At 36.0% G+C, this 20644-nt stretch overlaps 1 protein-coding gene across 2 annotated transcripts; it reads right to left on the bottom strand.

Annotated features, from left to right (window-relative positions):
- Positions 1 to 410: 410 nt before the first annotated feature.
- LOC113695849 (myosin-17-like) lies at positions 411 to 16286 on the bottom strand. Of its 2 annotated transcripts, XM_072055055.1 has the most exons (39): positions 15701 to 16286; positions 13530 to 13658; positions 12286 to 12429; positions 12022 to 12167; positions 11762 to 11918; positions 11574 to 11632; positions 11269 to 11428; positions 10998 to 11147; positions 10785 to 10921; positions 10556 to 10702; positions 10358 to 10459; positions 10205 to 10262; positions 10013 to 10114; positions 9755 to 9792; positions 9393 to 9519; positions 9143 to 9313; positions 7551 to 7682; positions 7335 to 7444; positions 7108 to 7168; positions 6700 to 6877; positions 6334 to 6539; positions 6100 to 6219; positions 5895 to 5993; positions 5605 to 5826; positions 4888 to 5027; positions 4310 to 4427; positions 4183 to 4233; positions 4022 to 4102; positions 3750 to 3920; positions 3452 to 3607; positions 3157 to 3363; positions 2488 to 2625; positions 2332 to 2402; positions 2137 to 2236; positions 2000 to 2056; positions 1863 to 1919; positions 1628 to 1708; positions 1410 to 1492; positions 411 to 986 (listed from the first exon to the last, which is right to left on the bottom strand). In XM_072055055.1, the coding sequence occupies exons 1-39, from the start codon at positions 15701 to 15703 to the stop codon at positions 875 to 877; spliced, it is 4581 nt and encodes a 1526-aa protein (XP_071911156.1). In that variant the 5' UTR covers positions 15704 to 16286; the 3' UTR covers positions 411 to 874. The 2 variants fall into 2 exon arrangements, with proteins under 2 accessions (XP_071911156.1, XP_071911158.1); XM_072055057.1 differs by lacking the exon at positions 1410 to 1492 and having other exon boundaries at positions 740 to 986; positions 15701 to 16163.
- Between the last annotated feature and the right edge of the window lie 4358 nt (positions 16287 to 20644).

Here is a 20644-nt window from a genome sequence, read left to right as displayed (position 1 = left end):
ATGAAGGATACGGCAATGTTAAAACTAAAAGAGTCAAAGCGCAAACTTGAGGAAAGGCACCAAGATCAGCAAAGATGGGCACAAAATGAAATTTCTTTATACTGTTCAGAACCGCAAATATATCAATTAAGGATACGACCATGCTAAGATTAAAAGAGCCAAAACGGAACCTTGAGAAAAGGCGTTAAGATCGGCACAAAATGAAATCTTTTCAGACACTGTTCAGATCAGCTAAAAATAGGCACAACATTGAATTGCCCCACACAACAGTAAGCGGAACAACTGTGTAGGCCAACGTCAGCCGGAGGAAACCAAATTTTAGTTCTGAAGTATTCCTTTGAAAACCAGAGCCATTCAAAAAATCTAAGTCTAACGTCAATCCTGTATCATACCTCATAAGACGTGAAAAAGAAAAAGAATGTAATCAAGTCATTCATATATAAACCAATAAAACCTTATGGAGGCTTTTTACATGATATCTCAAAATACAGTAGCAACCTAACTGCATTCTAAGTCCACACTAAAAGTTAAGAACCTAAAATTGCTTCAAATTTACACTCAAATCCCCAGCACACACCAACTGAAAAACCAATCATGACTCTATTAACTAATTGCCATCACAGTACTAGCCCCTATAGCTTTGTGCTATAATACCTCTCGTGTCGGGAAATGCACGAGGGGAATCAAAAAATTGACCCAGATAACATATATTAACTGTTACCTGAGCTAATGGAGTAAATTTACAAGACAAATATGCAACCGAAAATGAAAATTTATGCACAAGTTTCTGCACACCAGCTGATGCGCAGATTTCAATCTTCCAGAGATGAGGTGATGATTTAGAATAAAAACTTGATAATCATCATCCAGAGCTCTAATGCAAAAATGCAAAACCTGAATTCTCTCGGATTAGTGGCGGAGGCTCAATGTCAGCAACATCCACCGGTTGCATTGATTTGGAGATGTCATCCACAGAGAATGGGATGCTGCATTAGTGTTAGCAAAAATTAATGCTTTTCATAGGTTCATGAAAGTAAAGTCAATGTACTCGGGAACAAGCACAATCTCAGATCCATCAAAAATAGACATCCAAACTCAACCAAGGTCAAAAACCTTTGTTGAAAAAGGTAAGTATCAAGAGAACTTTTTTATTCTAAGAACACATCCAGATAATGATCTTTCTTTTTTCAGTAGTGTGTTGGAGGTTCTTGGATATGCTCAAATTACCCACATAGTACTCCCTAAATTGGTTTATTACACCCTTGAGTTTACCTTGAACGCAGCCTCAGACCTTTGTTTCATTTCCAAGTGATCAAGAGAAGGTTGAGGTACGTTAAAGAGTCAAACACAAAATGAAACTGACATAAAAAAACAGAAGTTGTGACTCCTACACGTTAACACATGATTACCTTGAGTCATCATCCAACAAAAAGGAACTGCTAACTGCATTGTTAGAGTCCTCTGTCATCATAACTCTCATATTTGAAATAACCTAAATTTCAAGGAAAAGATGCATAGAAGTGAATTATAAACACCAGAACTAAAATTAGGAACAGCCAAAGGAAACAGACCCATTCAAATGAAAGTACAAGGACAATTCATCTGTTTTGTGTGAGAACTAACTTACATCTGAAGAAACGCTGTGGGTGCCATACTTGTCATCCCAGTACATTGTACTTATCCTGTACAACTGCTGTATGCTAAGCTCCTGAAGAATAATAAGAAGAACAATTAGGTCCTTAAAAGTGAGAACAAAAAGATCCGGAGTGGCTACAATCAATTTTCTGTATAAGATGAATAACTCATTAAGGAACTTGGAAAGAATAGGATAGGACAAAACAAGCAAAAGAACAGTTTCTCACCGAACAAAGCTCATTTGTGATTTCATGCAATGTCTTTTTGGGCTTTTGATGAATAACCTGCAGATAATTGGAAAATAGAATAGATTAGCAACCACGTGATGCATCATAACCAATTGTAATGACTGTCCTGAACTCACTAGGAAGCCAACAGCCTGTCTGATATGCTTCAGTTCATCCCATGCGGAGCCTACAAACTGAAAACAGGAGGTCATAAGAGGTTTCACATTAAAAAGTTGCTGGCCTATAAGCAAGCCTGTTTGTGAATAATCCTTACTTCTTCAGTTGCAGAACAACACCATTGCTCTAATTCGGCGAGCCCAGCCTTGACATACTCCCCATTGCTGAAGGAGCAACACTCACGCCGCAAAAGAAGACTGGAAACATAAATAAACGAAAGTAAGTAATGACAATAATTAATAAGATGAAACATTTGGCGTATACAGTTGTCCTGTTACTGGGAAGAACTTGCCTGTTAAAAAGTTGAACATTGATGAAAGAAAATATCTGAGTGAAAACCTTGCGGACCAAGAAGGGAGGAACCTGTAAAAGTACAAGATAAGGAGCAAGTATTAAGAAATTGATTCAGAAAGAAATATTTCCATAGAGTGTAAGTTTTAAAACTCACGGAGTTTGCTTTCATTATGTTCAAGTAATTATTTAGGCTTTTCACAATGCTCTGCCAATGAGCAATCAAAGCTTGTTGAGCAACAGCATTAGCTTGAGAGCGTCCTTTTACCAAACTAGCACGAGATGTCCTAGGAGCCTGCAGTAGACAATTCATTGCCCATGAAGTGAATACTTTTAAATTTATAGGAAACAAAACTAAGCTGCATAAGTTACCAACTCCATTATAACTCCAGAAAAGAAAAGAATAGAAAACAGAGAGAGAAGAAAAGAAGAAGAAGAAGAGCTGGAATTGCATAAGGTCACACAAACTAACGAAATGGAAAAAGAGAAAATAAGGGAGATATTATGGGTACCATGGATGCAGGGCTTCCAGAAATCATTGGCGTACTAAATTAAAAATGGTTTCAATTTTTTATTTGAAACCTGAAGATGAGCTTCTTTAGGAAGGTTAGCAATGGTAGTTAACCTCCAAGATAAGTACTAGAGCTTTACTATTGGCCAAATCAAGTAAGGATGCTAGGAACACTAACCCTGCTAAATCATCACAAACAAATCACTAATCATTTGCTTATCCATTAACAAAAAAACACTCGTAAGAGCTGCTTATTGTTTTCTGATGCAACTTGCAGCAATCTAAACATTTGTAAAACAACAGGACATGAAATACCTGGATGCACAAGCCAAGCAATGGAGAAATCTCTTTCTTTAAATTGTCCCTTATCATCCCATAGATCTTCTCAAGGAAAGCAGTAAGCTGCTGCTTGAACAGCAAAGCAGGATATTTAGCCTCAACTTGACGCAAGTCATCTAGTCTACCAAGCACCCGGCCATTAAGAAATGAGAGCCCAGCACTTTGTGGAGATCCCCGTAATCCCTGCATTTAAGGAAGAAAGAAGAATTTACAGAATTCAAAACAGAAGATCAAGAGAAAAGGCCACGCAAATCAAATCTTAGGCCCATACTTGAGACATCCTCCCAAAAAGTGAGGCTGATGATGACCTCCGCCTTTGAGGAGTCAAACTAGCTGCCCCAGTGGCTTTGAGTGTGTGTTGGAGCAGCATTAACAGCGTAGAAGTATTACACAACCAGTAAGTTAATGTATCACTGTTGTCTGAGACCTAGAGGACAAAGGTTGCTCAAATTAATACAACTCATGTAAGCGATTTCTGATGACATTCATCAGCAAATGCTAGTGAGCAGATTATCATGATTTATGGCTACAAGAAAAATAAAATTAGCAATCCCATTATAACAACAAACCTCTATTGCTGAAGCTATTGTTTGGATGATTCTGTCAAACACTGTAGTTCTCTCAACTTCAAATGATCTCCAATGAAGAAGGCATTTGTAAATCAAACAAGCAGCAATTGGTTTGCCACCAGAAAATCCCAAATCTTGAGAGATGCACTTGATGAGCAAGTCTTGGTTCTCCTGCAGCAGGATAGTGGATTGCAGGAAAAGATTCCAAAAAAATCAAATAGGAAAACCAAGAATTACAAGCATAATATTTTATGCATCCAAAAAGCACCCACCTGCTGCTTTTCATTAAGAAACTTTTGTGGTTTTTCCTCAGATTCAGACTCTTTTGGACTGGCTATAGCAAGAGTCATGTCCTGACACATGTAACATATGATAAGAAATAACATCCCTTTCCATTGGTTGTTACCCAAATAAAAGTACTGATGCTCCTTACATGTGCAACCTTGGTTTCACCATTTGGAATATTTCCATTCTCTGGAGTTCTCTGCATGTACACCAAGCAATCTTTATTTTTCTCAACATAGCATGTAACTTCAAATAAGCAAGAAGCGTGATATTACCTGTATAATAGTTGTTTTTGGTCTTGCAGATATAGTTTTTCCAGTGGGAGACATTGCCAAAGCTTGTTGACGAAGAACTTGATTCTCTGATTCAGTATTCGAGAGCTTCTCTTCATGCCTGAAACAAGAAATAAAGAGGAAATTTGCAACTTTTCCCCATAATATGCAATAAAAGCAAAACTGGATACAAGTGCCTATGTGCTTGTGCATGATTAAGCATGCCTGATTCAAAAAGACGGGTGCAAGTGCACATTATGTGTTACCAAGCATGGGAATGAATAAAAAGAGAGGACAATAGAAACAAACTACGACAAAAGGAGATAGAGAATCCACAAACACATGCATTTGATGAACAACAAGAGGATCAACAGCAGCATCAAACTTTCGATTGAAATCTTAAACAGGCACAAAGCTAGAAGGATAAAAAAAGGAGGAACAGAATGACTACCTGTCACTCTTATATTGGTATATAGCATTTGCTTTATCAAGGTAATAGAAATGTTCTACTACCTACTTGATCAATTCAGTGGTTCAAGAACAACTATAGCACGCTTGAAACTTAAAACGTGTTAACATACCTCTGCAGAGACTCCTGCAGCTGATCCACTTTCCGTTCTGCATCTTCAAGTTTTTTAGCCTGTTCTGAATTTCTGGCCTCAGCATCTACAGAAGCCTTCTTTGCTGCTTCTGCAGCTTGCCTTTCAGAATTCAATGAAGCCTGCACAAGCAAAATGGCTATGTCAATACTCTTGGCCTTAATCTAATTATCGCCATAAATGGTCATCATTGTTATCCAAAATTTAATACTGACTGGAAGCTTGAAGCCCATGAGTGAGCCAAAACAAAGTGAGGAACACGTATGACCATCCTCTGAAGGTGGATATACAAAAGATTTACATTTCTTCAAATCTATATAGACAAGTTTAATCAGGACATGCAGGTTAAGCCATGCTTGTTCAAGAACGCAAGAGATATACACTACTAATGGTCCAAAAGACTCTGCTAGGAGAACTATGCCAGCTTTTCACTGTTTTACCAGGCTTTAGATATGTATCGCAGCACTTATTATGTCTGAATTCTTCACATTTGCGAACCAACCACAAACTGCTTTGTAAGAGCTTATTGTGTAAATAATGCATATTAAGGACAGGCATTTGGCTTAATTCCAATAACAGAAGGAACACTGATCATGAATAAAAACACATTTATCCATCACATTTGACATGCTTGGTTTACATGAATGCATCAATTGATTATCCACAACACAATACAGTAATATAAGACAGCTTCACTACCTTTAATTGTTCAACCTCAGCTGTTAATGCTTCAACTTTTTCAGTATCTTGAACTATAACAGGGGTTTCCTTAATCACAGGAGGAGCTTCTTCAATGGCTTTTCTTGCTGCTTCCCGTTCTTTAATAACTTTAGCATTTGCTTCATCTACTTGAACTTGCATTGCCTGCAAAGCCTCCTGTAACTTCGTAATTTCCTGGGCTTTCGTTTCTTCCAGTTCAGTCTGTATGCAAGAACAATTGTCACAAGGTACCCATCCAACGGGAATACATTGAATATAGATGTACATACCCGTAATCGTTTTTCAAATTGCAACCGCCACGTAAGTTCTTCCACCTTCTTTTCCAGCTTGTCCTTTGCTTCTTTGAGAGCACCAGTTTCCCTTGCGGCCTGAATTAATGCATAAAATAAGTAACTGGTTATCAAGGCACTCCAATATGAATTGTTAACATGTTAATGTCTAGCGAATAAAATCACATCAAGGACAAGAGTAAACCATTTTAAGCTTGCGAAGCTCCCTCCTTGCCACTCGTGCTCTCCAACCACATTGAGTAACAAGAGCAGCCCTCTGCAGACTTTTGTAGTAAGACCAATCCCTGTAGCAACGCACATGAGCCTGGATGACAAAAATATCTTATATTAATTATTATTTCAATTACTCAAAAATTTATTCTCATTCCCTGCTTCTATTGCATCTCTGGTGAAATGGAATAATGGGCACAAACAGGACCTGGATTTTAATAGCAGCCTTTGTTTGTTTCCGATATCTGAATTCATTCCTGGCACTCAATGCTCTCATGCCTGTCTGCAATGTGATAGCAGAATGCTGCAATGTTGAGTACGATTTCCAAGCAACGTAACAGCGGAAGTTCTTCTGTATCTTCAGAGCAGCTGCTTGACGGCGTAATTGTTCATATAGCTTGCGAGCCAATATACCTAATGAATCCAATAGCGCACACACAGCAAGAGAAAGTGCATTCATTATTTATTTTCTCTGAGAGCCTTCTATTATCTTTGTCCATGCTGAATAGCAAATTTGCAAAGAGAGGATAATAAGCAGATAATCACAGCATAAACAACCACGAGTAAGGAATACCTCGCCAACATGATTGCATTTGAATTGCCGCCTGGCGAGTTGTGATGAACTCTTTCCTAGCAATGTAAGTTCGAATCTGTCTTTGAATAATCCTGGCTGCATTTCCAAGGACCTCTGCTCTTCTCGCATCTAGCTCAGCCATTTGACCAGCTCTTAGGAAGACTTTTGTCTTGCCCATCTGCAAAGCCAATGACATTTCATATATTAATATAAAGAATAATTTGACGATGCTGCTGGTGCATCACAATGAGAACATAATGAGGACAAAAGAAACATAACAGAAACACCAAATAAAGTCTCATTTTATTCTAATGTTGAAACTGTAAATAGCTTGTCCTCCTGTAAAATTGAACAAATAGCATACCTACAAAGCCTTATTTCAGTAGGGGGGAAGAGGTTCAAATTTACCTGATAGCCTTTTAATCCCATTTTGTCCAGAATCATTTGGCACGCAACCTTGTCATCATAGCTGCCAAATGTACTTTTGTTAGGACACGAGGAAGTAGATGAACTAGAGATGCTTAGAGAAAATAATTGAACTGCAAGATGAAAGGATCGCAGAAATGCATGCAATTCTCACTGCTATTCTTCCTACCAGGTCAATTCTGTGAAGAAAAAGAGAACCAATAGTTTACCTTCCATCCAGAACTTCTGGAGCAAGAACACCAAATCGCAGAAGAAATTCATCGAAACTTCGCCTAGTGGGGTATCCAGCACAGCTGATTCTGATAGCTTCCAGAACACCCTATAAATGGTAGAGGGCATACTAAGAATATGAAATACAAGAAGTAAAGAATTGCACCTTAGACCTCATTAACAATCACTGGGCAAAAGATTTAACATATACTCACACCACACCGCAACTGCTGGATGACATTCAGATTCTCAAAAATAGCAGGCTTCAATTCATTATTGGGCTTCACACATCGAATGTAGTGAGGTTCTGTTGAACTCAAGGTCTCCATTAAAGATTGGAGTTGTAGCTGCAAGTGTCAACATAGATGATAAACATTAGAAAAGAGACGTCAACATATACCGAAATGCTGCTGTTCGAACTGGAGAAAGAAAAGGAGGAACAGCCATTCTTGCAAACTCTTGGATTTTTGAAAGGATAGAACCATGAAAACTTCAAGGATAACAAGGAAACAATTTGTGAGCTCAAGACTTGAGACTTTGAAAACATTGTCCCAGTGGATACCTGAGAAATATGCATCCTGTGCTAATATTCCTTCTTCTAATAATAATAATAATAATTATTATTATTATTATAAATTATTTTTATTATTAAGAAAGACGCTATTTAAGTGCTTCAAAGCAGACAAAATTTTTAGTAAAAAAATAATAGCAAAGAAAATCATTTGTTCAAAAGTTTTATCAAGAAGGTTACATACTAAAAAATGTTGCCCGAATGTAAAAAGGTTTCATAAATAACTTTTGACATTTCAACTAACAGGATTCTGAGGTGCCAAACTCTTGAATGTGTCTTAACAGAGTAACTCCAGAAATTCAAGTTCCTAAACATTAAATTTCTCATTGGAAGATGAACTTAAACATCAAATTTGATTATGCTGAAAACCCAAACCCAGTTGTATAATTAACCCTCTTCCAGTAACATGGAAATTAAGTCCAGCCCAAGAGTGTGAGAACTACAGTCACCTTTTGGTAAACAGCTCCCTGGAATTTTTGGGGCCTATATTTGAGTCATCTTTGCACCAGTGAAAAGCTGTACTCATTATGAATCTCTATACTCTAAACTCTAGTGCAGTATTGAACATAAAATACCCTACATAATTGGTAGTCAACATCAAACTACCACCATAAGTCTGAAAGTTTAGCAAGATCCACAAGTTTTACTGAAAGTAGTGTACAGCCATCCCATCTTTCAGTGTCATACTGAAACAGAGAGCTTCAGGAACATAGGCAGAAACGCTTACAAATCAGCAAAAAGAAGCGAGCTAACACAGCAATACAAAGAATTCTTTCACAGATATGACTTTTATCATAATGGCATCTCATGTGATCTAAAAACTTTAACATCGACAAGATTTCTATAGTAATTCAGTTGACCATAACTTTAGTCAAGATTTCATGTTTCACAGAATAGGCACAATAGTCCAGCAACATAGTTCTATTTGGTTTTTGTCCACTACATGTTTCATTTTAATGCAGATTGTGGTCGTGCAAATTACTAAATTTAGACCATGGTGTCCAAAGAATAGGCAAGCAAACAACAAACTTTGCCATCAGCTTACAATAAAATACTGGCCACTCCTGAAGTAAAACCTGCTAAATTAGATTATATGAAGGTAACAGTCAGACTATTTAATTTTACATCTCTCTGGGTTCTATTCTCTGTATTTCACATGTATAGCAGTTCAGTAATGCTAAGTAAATTGAAGAATGAATTTGCCATCTCCATAAGGCAATCGAAGACAGCAAGTACCTTAAAGCGGGACCCAATAGAAGAAAATTTGGACGACTTTGATGATTCTTCAGGAAGTGGAGGAAATAAACCAGCTACAAAGGGACACTTTGAAGCTGTCAGAAGATCCTGATGTTCTGCCACCACATAATCTTTGTTTTTATCCAGAAACAGATCTGCCATATATGTAACCTGCAAATGATACAGGAAGTAAAGCATAAGATTGCAGTGAACTGCTCTATACAGAACCTTATAGGATGCACATTGATACCTCTCCTGCATAGTGAGATATTGTAAAATTGGTGCGCGAAAGCTTAGGTTTGATGAAGCGCTTATTCTTTGCAAATGTTTGGTACAACTTCTGAGCAAATGTTTCATGGGTCGATTTGGGGAACATGCTGCATCAAGCAAAACATATCAAAAGTGCACTAAAGCAGAAGTAAAGTCGTGTAAGTGGGTAAACAAATTTGAGCTTGTCCATATTGCTGATGAGCTTCTAAGTGCCATAATGACACAGCAAACAACAAATAGTTATCGTAAATATCAACCCGCAACCAAGATTGAATGGCATTAAGTATGAAAATCAATTTCCAATAGAGGTGGAGAAAAAGAAAAGAAAGGAAAATTACAGACCATGCTTCATCCAGAAGTGCAATGATTCCTCCAGGTTTCTGCAACATTTTAGGGCAAGTTAAGTAAAGAAGCCAAGGCCCTTAGCAGAGAAGGCGGGGAAAAAAAGCTAAGGCACTACATGATGAACAAAAAGGAGAAGAAACCATTTGATTATTAGCTCTACAATCATATGATACAATAGCCAAACAAGTGACTTTCTCATATTAAGAAAACATCCGCAAAAAATCTGTAATCTGAAGAATCAATAAGGTAGCATACCTTTTCAATCAGATCCAAAACATCTTGGTTATCAACAAACTCTATGTAGCTCCAATTAATTTGTTCCTTCTCATACTCTTCTTGTTCCATTTTAAATACATGCTGCAAATGTTATGTCAAACAAATTGATGAAAAGAATGTCCAAATTTTTAGTCAAAGCAATGACCAATATATGATAAACAGAGCAATAACCTGGTTGAAATGTTGCTGCAGCTTTTCATTGGTAAAATTAATGCAGAACTGTTCAAAGCTAATTACACACATAATACAAAAAACAATGAGAATAGGCTGTAAACTGTACTCCAGATAAAACACTGTACCCAAAAGATGTTTGTAAGGGGTTACCTATTCTGCTTAAAACTTTCAAACCCATATATATCAAGAACTCCTATTTTTGATTTTGAGTTCGGATCCTGACCAATTGATATATTTATTTTCTCCACAATCCTGGGGAAATAGATAATAGTCACTAAAATTAGACAAGGTCAAACTCCAAAAGCGTTCAAATATTTGATAATAATTAGAAAAATTAGAACTCCTTACCAGTCAAATAGACGAGAATATATCGTCTTAGCCAAAGCATCCCTGCTACCAGTAGCTGCTTCTGGATCAAGAGTCCTTGTGATAACCTCCTCAGGTGTCACCATCACACGCTTAATGAGTGCGTCTTCCAAGCTCTTAGCATCACACCTGTTCCATCATGTTTCTGCCTTTTAGATACCTAATTGCAATTTAAAAATCTTACTCAAGAATGAAAGGCGAATATGCCTACTTGAGCAATTCAGCTGTCACATCAAGATGGAACCTAGATTTCTCATCCTTGATCACAGAAGAATCTATCTCCTGCCCCTTTGCAAAGTCAACATTACCCAGGTGAAGAATTGCAGCCACAACCCTGAATATTGCCTCCTGGAAAGATGTCGTGTAATGTAAGAAATCTAAAGAATATGCACAAAAAGCTCAAGGAAATCGTTGGCAGGCAAACCTGTTCTTCCTCATTAATTCCAACTATATCCATAGCCCTTCTTGTTGCAAGATATTCTTCACCATCATTAACTCCATCAAGCTCATAACAATTGGACTGATTGAGATAGTGAAATATTTTTGGATTTCCCAACTTATACCTCTCCTTCTCCTGCAAGTTAAAGTCGAATAATCATTTTCATTTATTTAGCCAGTATAATTAGTACAAGAGAGGTAAAATCTTAGTAAAAGTCACCCGTCCAACGGAAATAGGACAAACCATTAACTCTTACCTCCGGTGGTGCCGCACAAAGAAGATAAAAGCAGTGGTAATTTCTCTCAGGAGTAGAGATCTGGCATACACGAGATCTTTCCAGCAGGTAAGTTCGTATAGCTGCCCCAGATATCCTCCCGCTCTTATCAAATTGTATCTCAACAAATTTACCAAAACGACTACATTGAGAAATCACAAGCAAAAGATCAGAAAAAGTATTATCACACATTTCAAGATGATGTGTGAACACTAGACACCCTAAGATACAATGAATCAAAGTATACGTAAACCAAGTAAATAACTCTAGCCCATAAACTTTCTCACCTTGAGTTATTGTTCCTCACAGTTTTAGCATTTCCAAATGCTTCAAGAACAGGATTGGACTGTAAAGTTAGCATAAACAAGTCAGAGACAATGCCTATCCAAATGACAATTAGAAATGAAAACAGCTTTTTGCATCCTTTTATACGAGCAAGAGAAGATGAAAAAGAGAAGAAAACAGTCCATCTTACTTCTAGAACTTGCTGTTCGACCGTCCGCCCTTCAACTCCAGAACGACCACCCAGGTATGCAAGATATCTCATGAGCATCTTCGTTGTTTCAGTTTTACCAGCACCGCTTTCACCACTAACCAAAATTGAGTTGCTCTTTCCCTCATTGATCATTTGCCTAAAGGCAATAAAATGTTGAGAAGCGGCTAGTAAGGGAAAAGACAGTGGAAGAAAAATCCCATCCAAAAGATAAAAACACTCAAAGATTATTGAGTACTCACCTGTATGAAACATCGGCAATTGCAAATACATGTGGACTAAGCTCTCCAAATCCTGTTCCTTTATATTGTTCCATCATGTTACTATCATACAGGTGAGGTATTTTTTGAAAAGGATTCACTGCTATCAATATATTTCCTGTGTATGTCTGTGCAATAGATTGAAGAGAAAAAAAAAAGAAAATGAGAAGATTGGTTCTTACATCAATTATACTTTTCTTCAACAAGCATTTTGCAAGGTCCTGAAAAGATAATTCTGAAGCTTACATATATTTCATTGAGTTCATATCTGGTAGCCAGGTTTTGCAGAACACCTGGTTCATGCAAGTAAGAGAGCTTAGTCATGTCATCCACACCTCCAGGAGGAGCTTCGGTATCCTCTGGAAATGCTTTTGAAATGTTTGCAACAACCTAAAATCAACTTTCAATCATAAGAACCTTCAAATTCCATGTAAAAGAGTGGCTTCTCAGAAGCATCCAACCACGTTCTAAGCTAAAACTCAACTAACAGCTAACAGCTGAATTTGCATGGCTTTTTTACCCCATTTCAATTTTCGACCAAGGTATTGAGGCATCTAATCCACTTACCAATTATCATTCAAAGGCATATAAAGCAAAGTGAGTTAAAGCTCATGTTGAGTTGATAAAGGCTCAAAGTGAAGTAGAATAAAGCTAAATTTCCTAATTGCAGGGCAATGAAGTATCAGGATATTGCACATAGAAGTGGCAGCTACTGAAGAATTTGATCTACGTTAAGAAATGCCAGAAGTTACATGAAAATAGAAGTTCTGTAAATGTCACTTACTCACTTTTCAATTGCTGTCTACTTTGCTGAACATAAAATGCCTACCCTGTAAGTTTGCTTTTTCATCAATAACTACCCGCTTGCCCAAGGTGAAAGACCATGGTGGCATACTACCATTGGCCCTCTGCCACAATCAAAAAACCTTATCACCACCATAGTCTGTTGCAGCACAATGTTACAGGGCCACCAATAACTATTCCTGTCAAACAACTTCGTAGAGCCTAAGTTACCGGCTCAAAACACTTAAGCCCAAGCAGCTAGGAGCAAGATGTCTAAATTCTTAGAAGCTATTGAAATATCTTTCACCTATGCATTTTGAACTAGTTGTTGGAGCATTACAATCAGCCATCACAGCCCTAGCTCAAGCCACACTAGTACCATATACAGGATTGCTTTGGTATCAACTATAAGTGGAAAGTACCAGCATATGCAGGCTAAGCTTACAGGAGGCTAAACTACCAATGGAAGATTCTTAAGCTGAAGCAGATTAAAAAAAAAAAAACTGCAAATCTAGGAAGACTGCATGATCATACAAGAGACACAAAATATATTGCTCCAACATCAAACAGGACACACCGAGATTCTTAACGTCTACCAACAGCAGGTTATCACATATTAAGACTTTCATTTCGGCACACCATTTGAGCCACCACCATAACAAGAGACTACAGTGAAAAAGTTTAGCTATGAACAAAGCTGCACTCACTTTTTTCCCATTCGTTGTGTGAACATGAACATCTTGACCATTAATTTGAGTTACTTCCCCATCAATCCACGCCAAGACTGGATCCTCAACCCATACATGAGAGCCAACAATAATATTAACTGGCGATGCCTGCAAAAGAACCAATACCATTAAATTAATAGATTTAAATTCACAACAACATTATTTAAACTCATAATAATTAAGACAAGTATCAACTTGTATAACCCAACACACAGAAATGTAAAAAACAAAGAAAGAGCATCAGAAAGTAGAGAACTTCAACATAGATAAACTGTTCATCTTCTATGAAGGAATTCTTACTGCAGCCAATCAGAGCATAAACAAATCATACAGGTACAAAGAAATTAGATTCACTGGATCCTAAAGCTAATTTAGTTTGTTTCTCTAAAAGGCTACCTCCTGCCTAGTTCTCCAAGGAACATTGGGAACTAAAGTCTAGCAGAATGTGCAAGAAAGATAATCTAAAAGCCCAACAATTGGAACACCATACACCTCAATTAATATAACAATAATTTAAATAGAGAATTTACAAACAAAAGCTTCACAGAAGTGCTGTTTGAACACCAAATTCAGAATACAAACCCAAAGCATGTGATACACCGAAGTGAACAGCTAATTCAATGCCAATCTACTTAGAGTACAAGAATAACTTTTGACACGCAAATGCTAACTCACATATCAATTCTACATTGTAAGAGATGTCTAGTCATTTCTTTTCCTTAGACTTACTTCACCAATTTATTCCATGTTAGTTTCTCTTAAAGCACTTTTTGGCAGAAAGTCAGTACCTCCATGTTAGTTTCTCTTAAAGCACTTTTTGGCAGAAAGTCAGTACCTTGTAATTGTGGCAATGTACATAAATCTTATGTACCATTTGAAAATGCGAAAGGGGGTTACTTGAAAACCAAATATGAACTCTTTTAAGTTCGGCATGGTACACAGTGCATCAATTTCCACTATCGAGAAATTTTTCTTGCTACATTGTTGTGTTTGCCACTAAAATTGGCTCTAGTATGCTATACAGTTCACTGTATGCTATGAAGCAGAAATTGGATCTGTAAAGAAAAGTTTAGGTGCAAAGTGCACTAAATTGATAGATGCAAAAGGGAAAGATATTATTTTGGGGGAGTGAGGAGTTCAAGTGCCTTGTCCGTTAGTCCTCAAAAAGAAGCCTCAACAAATTCATGAAGATGTTCACACATAGTATTTTAAAAGAAACCCCAAATACATAAACAATGAAAACCACTCACAGTGGCCTAAAATCTGCTTTTCCTGGAAACTAAGGAGAAAGTGACATTTGGTAGCATTAGATCATTACAGGACTCAATAAAACACTCTCTGCCACATAACCTACTCTAAACCACCAGTTGCTTTTGAAGGTTGGGCAGCAAAAAGAGGGCTTTAACAATTGCATAACTAAGCAGGAAACATGCTGAGAATAAACTTACTCGGACTAGGCCACTCATTTTACAGAACTTTGACGATTTATTTTCTCAATTTAACTGCAACTGGGGGCTCAATTTTTCAGTTACAAGACTCTAAACAGATAAAAAGTACAATAATCTGAGAGTCTTAACGATCATGATTTACTTTCTCCCTTTATATTTGCTTTGACAGCGTAAAATTAATTTTTTTAACACTTCTTAAGGCATAGCCAATGCCTTTCCTACTACAAATTACGAAAGACTCTGGATATTTTATTTCCCGACATTTAATATCCTAGTTGAACCAACTAACGATTGCATTTGAATCCTACGTGGAAGGTAAAAACAAAGTACTCATTCCCAATTCAGAATAAGATAAAAATTGACCGATTATATTTAAGTACCTGTTGATAAATTAAAAAAAAAATCCTCCAATAATTCGTGAATTATTTACAAGTATCCGATCAATTAGATGTGCATGCATATTGTGCCCGTAATATAAACATTTGGACAATTTTGTCGTACCAAAGGTAAATAGACTAATTTAATAAAAACAAAATACAAACTTCCAACAAATAAGGAAATTAAAAAAGGGAATACTACTGTTAGTAGAAACTAAGCTGAACAGATTTGACTCGAGGCAACCAAAAAAATAAGAAAAGCTTAATAATCAGTCAAAATAAATTCAAAGCAGCAATAAGAACCGTGGTCACGGCCTGGACTTACCATTGAAGAGTTTCCGTAACTATCGATCTCCTCCTCCTTGCCGTCTCCAACTCATCAAGCAGAAAGAGACCGACCAAACGGAGCTCCGACTCAGTGAGTTCAGATCGGAGCCAACTGGGGCTCAAAAGCTTCGGAATTTTCGGCGACGCCGATGCAACAAAAACACAACAAAGTTTCTTATCTGCTATAATAACAATAATAATGATTCAATTCAACTCCCTTCAAAAAGCTAACCAAACAAAAAGCTCTCTAGCTTTCCCTCTCTAAAATAAATACAAGTAAAAAAAATTTTAAAAAAAATAAGAATATCATGAAATTCTCAGTATATTTGAAAAAAAAAAAAGAAGAAATGAATGTAAAGGTAAAGTGGAAACTGGAAATGGTTGTAAATTTTGTTGCCTTTTGTTTTAGTTTCTCACTCTAAACTTTGCTTTTGTTTGCTTGTTTTGTAATTGTTTTCTCTGTCTTAAAATTTGAAGCTGGTTTTGGGTTATTCAGTGGTGGCTGGGTGGGGCCGGCTCTGGTGAGAGGTGGGTGTGGGACCCCACTCAGGGCAAATAGGAAGGATGTCGTGCAAGAGAGAGAGCTGGAGTTGGAATTGGAGGTGCTTAACACGAAAACCGACATTAAGGCTAGGCTGGATTAGTTTATTACGGCTAATTAAGCTGGGTTTTTTTTTCTCCCCTGGTTTAGTGTTTAGGTTTATTTACCAGATTTAGCCCTAGAATGCGGGAATTCAAGCGTTACTGTCAGATATTAATATTTAAAATTTACCGGATTTATAATCCTAACGTCCTTTTAAGGACATCCGCCTGAGTGTAACGGTACAAAGAAAATTAGAGATAGCCTCTTTCAAAAAAAAAAAAAAAGAAAAAAAGCCTATAAAAAAAAGGGTAGAAATTGATTTTATTGAATTGTCAATTCGAAGGTTCACATAATGGCCTTGCTATCGTTGAAGAGTGTAAAATGGCCATCCCAAAGCCTTGAGATTTAATCAAGGTACTTAAAGAGAGGGTAAAAAATGTACAAATTCCTCGTAATTTTGGGAGCTAAGTTCATTGCTAACAATCATTTTCTAGTAAGCAGCATCAAGTGGTTTTGTTGGCTAGATGTTAAGTGGGAGGAATCTAGTTAGCCACAGTACTTTGTAGGTGTAACTTAATAGCTCCTACTTACCAAAACAAAACAATAATATTTTGAAGGTAGATAATTGGTTATATAATATGCAAAACAAAATTCATAATAATATAAATACTTTCATACCCAACCGTTCAAACATATAACACAGATATGATTAGAGACTATTTTGTTAGTTTCATCCTTCACTTATGTTTGGTTATCAAGATTTGCCGAAAAAAAAAATTTAAAAATTTGTTCTGCTTACATCATAAACACAATTTTCAACCACATTTTTATTTCATATATATCACATTACAAAAAACGTTTCAGTAATTATTTCAAGTAAATATTTCAAATAACCTCCTATCCAAACACTTTGTTAGCTCATTTTATTTTTCTCGATGCTTGTGAGTTGTGACTAACTCATTAGCAATATCAATTTATTAATTAGCAAAATAGGATTGGATAGTTTTTTTTTTTTTTTTTTGTAATGTTGCAAACTTGTTGTAATCCTTCCAAAATAAACTAGCATAAAAAGCAATCAACCGAAGCTTTTCATTTAACATTTTTTTTTAATGAAAATAAGCAAGAACAACAATAGGATAAAAGAAAAGAACTAACTCATCTTTTGTCTTTTTGTTTATTTACGCTAGCGTATTTTATTTAATCTACTATCTCTTTCTAATTCCTTATTCCGCTCTTTTTTTTTTTTCCCCTAATGATCAGTATTTACTCAGAAACTACTGGTGCTAACAGATTCAAATGAAAGAAGAAAAAATTGCAAATCAAAATGTCAGCCTTGGTGATGCTTGTTGAAGCTAAAAAAGAGAAGAAGAGAGGTCCAAAAAATTAATAAAAAGATTGATGTGTAGTTTAACTTGCAATATCTTTTTTTCTATTATGTTAATTAATAAGTGTATGCAAGACCACTATCATGCATGTTCTTACTACATCAATCACCCCACAGGAATCTCATGATGTTCTTATATCATATGCTCGTACTTGATTTTGTTTTGAATCGAGTAATAGTAGTGTATTTCCGTTTTTAATTTAAAAAATTTGGGCCACAATTATTAATTAACAAGTACAACCCTTTTAATTTTTTTTTTAGCAAAGAATGAGTGAGATTTAAGAAAGGAAAATTTTAAACAGAACCTCTAACATCTTTACGTTTCAATTTTATTCGCTAGATTAATAAGACTTTCGCGGGAAATAAAACCGTTTTATGATAGAAAATGAGGGGTCTATGCTCTACTCCAAAGCCTAAGCTTGCTTTTGAAGTTAACCATTTGATTTGCAGGAGATCACAAAGATGTTTCCAACAAATTACAGGCGAACAAATTAGTACCTTTTTTTTTTCTTTTTTTTTTTGTCGACGAAGTGGGTGTCCGGATCAATTCCGTAAAGGCGGCCCGACTAATCCCACTCCGGCCCGGCCCGACGCCCCAATCAGACCTAGCACGTTAAATGCACGGCGAACAAATTAGTACCTGCTGGGTGATTTGATATATAGATGAAATTTCAGGTAGGTATATTACAGGCGAATGTCTTCCGACAAGTCTCATCCTCCGGTCATGGCGCACAAATTATTTACCTTTATTCCGGGGAGAGATGGGAAGGACTTCGTCGCCCAACAAAATTCTAAGACACACCCAAATCTTCCTAAACATACATCTTCTTACCCCACAAATTTTCTTGGATGTTCATGGAATATCAGTCATAAAATTGATTAGGACTTCTTTTCTTTTTATTGGATTGACTAGGACTTAAAAAATAAGAAATTTTAAGAAAGAAGCCATTGACTTTGTCGTGAACCAATCAGGTTTGAGCATACAAGTTGTTTCGTAACTTGCTAAAATTCTTGTTTACCTTAGTGTGTACCTTACCCCCAAAATAAAAAAATAAAAAAAAAACAGTTCACTAATTAATTCAAATACTTTTGTTTGGATTGGCCATTTTTTTAAAAAAAACAAGTTTTTCAACTATAATGTTATAGTAATACACAAATAAAAATAATTCACAAAATATTTCATTCGTATAATATGTCAAATATTTCAAAAAATATTTACAGTAAAAGTTTTGCATATACACTGCTATAGTAATATTTTTTAAAAACATCCCAAAAAATAGTTAATTCAAACGGATAATAAATAGGAAGTGTTTTTATAGCACCTAAATGTGATGTGTCCCATGACTATATACAGGTATCCCTTGAAAAATAAAGCAAGTGTGAAATGTATAGGTAAGTCACAGGGAATTCTACTTATAACTTGTTTGAGAAATCTTTCATCAATTAATTAAATTCGTGCACATCAACAAATTATATGGAGTTTGGGAACAATTGGAAATTGTCATATTAAACAGTATTTTAGTATGGATGGCAGCTGTTTGAAGTCGAAATCTCTCATTTGTATTTCCTACTCTTATATTATTCAATTCATTCCTCCTTCTACCTTGTATCCCATGATACATGCAGCTATTCAAAATTAGGCCACTTAGAGTATTTGGTGCATCAAAAACACTACGATTACTAAGACCACATATACCGGCATAGGGTAAGTGTGTAATTGGATATGACCTCATAAGTTGAGTTCTATCAAGTTGAATTTGATTGATATGATTCTTACAACTTTTAGTATAAACACGTACAAAATTGAGTATAAATTTATCAATTCATACAACTTAGTTGGTGTACAATACACTATTACACGAAAACTAGAACAATTTACACCAAATGAAGTAAAAAGTATACAAATCGTTTTGAATTGGGCCTCGGATCTCATTTAATTTGCTTACTCTACTCCATTTCCATTATTGAGTTGGAATGGAACATTAGCAAGTACCCAAAATAAAAATTCACAGGAAACATTGACCTAAATATAGAATTAGCTGTTTTTAGGGGTGCTTTTGAAAAATTTTGCTGTAGCAGAGTTTTTAGATTATATTTTGGGATATTTAAGAGTAGAAGAGTTTCTAGAATATATTTTAAGATTTTTTTAAAATTTTAAAAAATTTAAACTAATTTTTAGATTACTTTTTAGAGTACTTTTTAAAATTTTTTATTGTATTTAAAAAATTAATTTTTAAAAAACACTCCCATCCAAACAAAGTTAATATGTTTTCGGTGTAAGCTGGCATTTGGCCGAGCTTGAGAGTAAAGAAACAAATCACCCAAAGGAATTTCAAACAAACCACGAGAATGATCTTCGGTCGAAGCTCGGGTGATGTTAAACTACCTAACTTTGTGCCATCAAACATACGAGAGGAGACATGGAAAAGCAAAAAAAAAAAAGTTTAAAGCCTTCCAATGCATATTTCTGCCACAGATCCGCATGTAACCTCGCAGAGAAAATAACAGAACGAATAATGAGAAGATTGTATAACTGGGAGCTTGGATGCTAAATCATTGGTCCAACCAATGTAAGAGATCATCAGAATAATTGTATGATGAGAAAGATTGTGGATGTACATGACAGATTTGACATTCTCGTAGAGTAGTACTACTCAAGCTGTATGGCATTTTTTTTTTGGACAAGGCTTATGTTATATATTTCGTATCAATCCTATTCGCAGAATAACTTGCGATAGCTGGTAGATTCTGCCAACTTACCGTGAAAAAATTTTTGTCATAATAAGTTAGTAACTTATTAGTACTATCAGGAAAAGATTCTCAGTTGCTCTGCCCTACAGGTGGATTGATATCAACCATATCTCACTCAAATAATGTGGGGTCTCAAAGCCTAGTATTTTAACTGACTAGTCAGCCTTAATTATGTCCAAGGCAAATGCACGTATGGAGGATTAACTAGCTTGGAAACTTTTTTT

This window comes from Coffea arabica, chromosome 6e (genome assembly GCF_036785885.1).
Source record: "Coffea arabica cultivar ET-39 chromosome 6e, Coffea Arabica ET-39 HiFi, whole genome shotgun sequence".
In the NCBI taxonomy this organism is placed as follows: Eukaryota; Viridiplantae; Streptophyta; class Magnoliopsida; order Gentianales; family Rubiaceae; genus Coffea; species Coffea arabica.
Note: the sequence above shows the minus strand (reverse complement) of the source record. Positions and strands in the feature narration are given on the sequence as shown.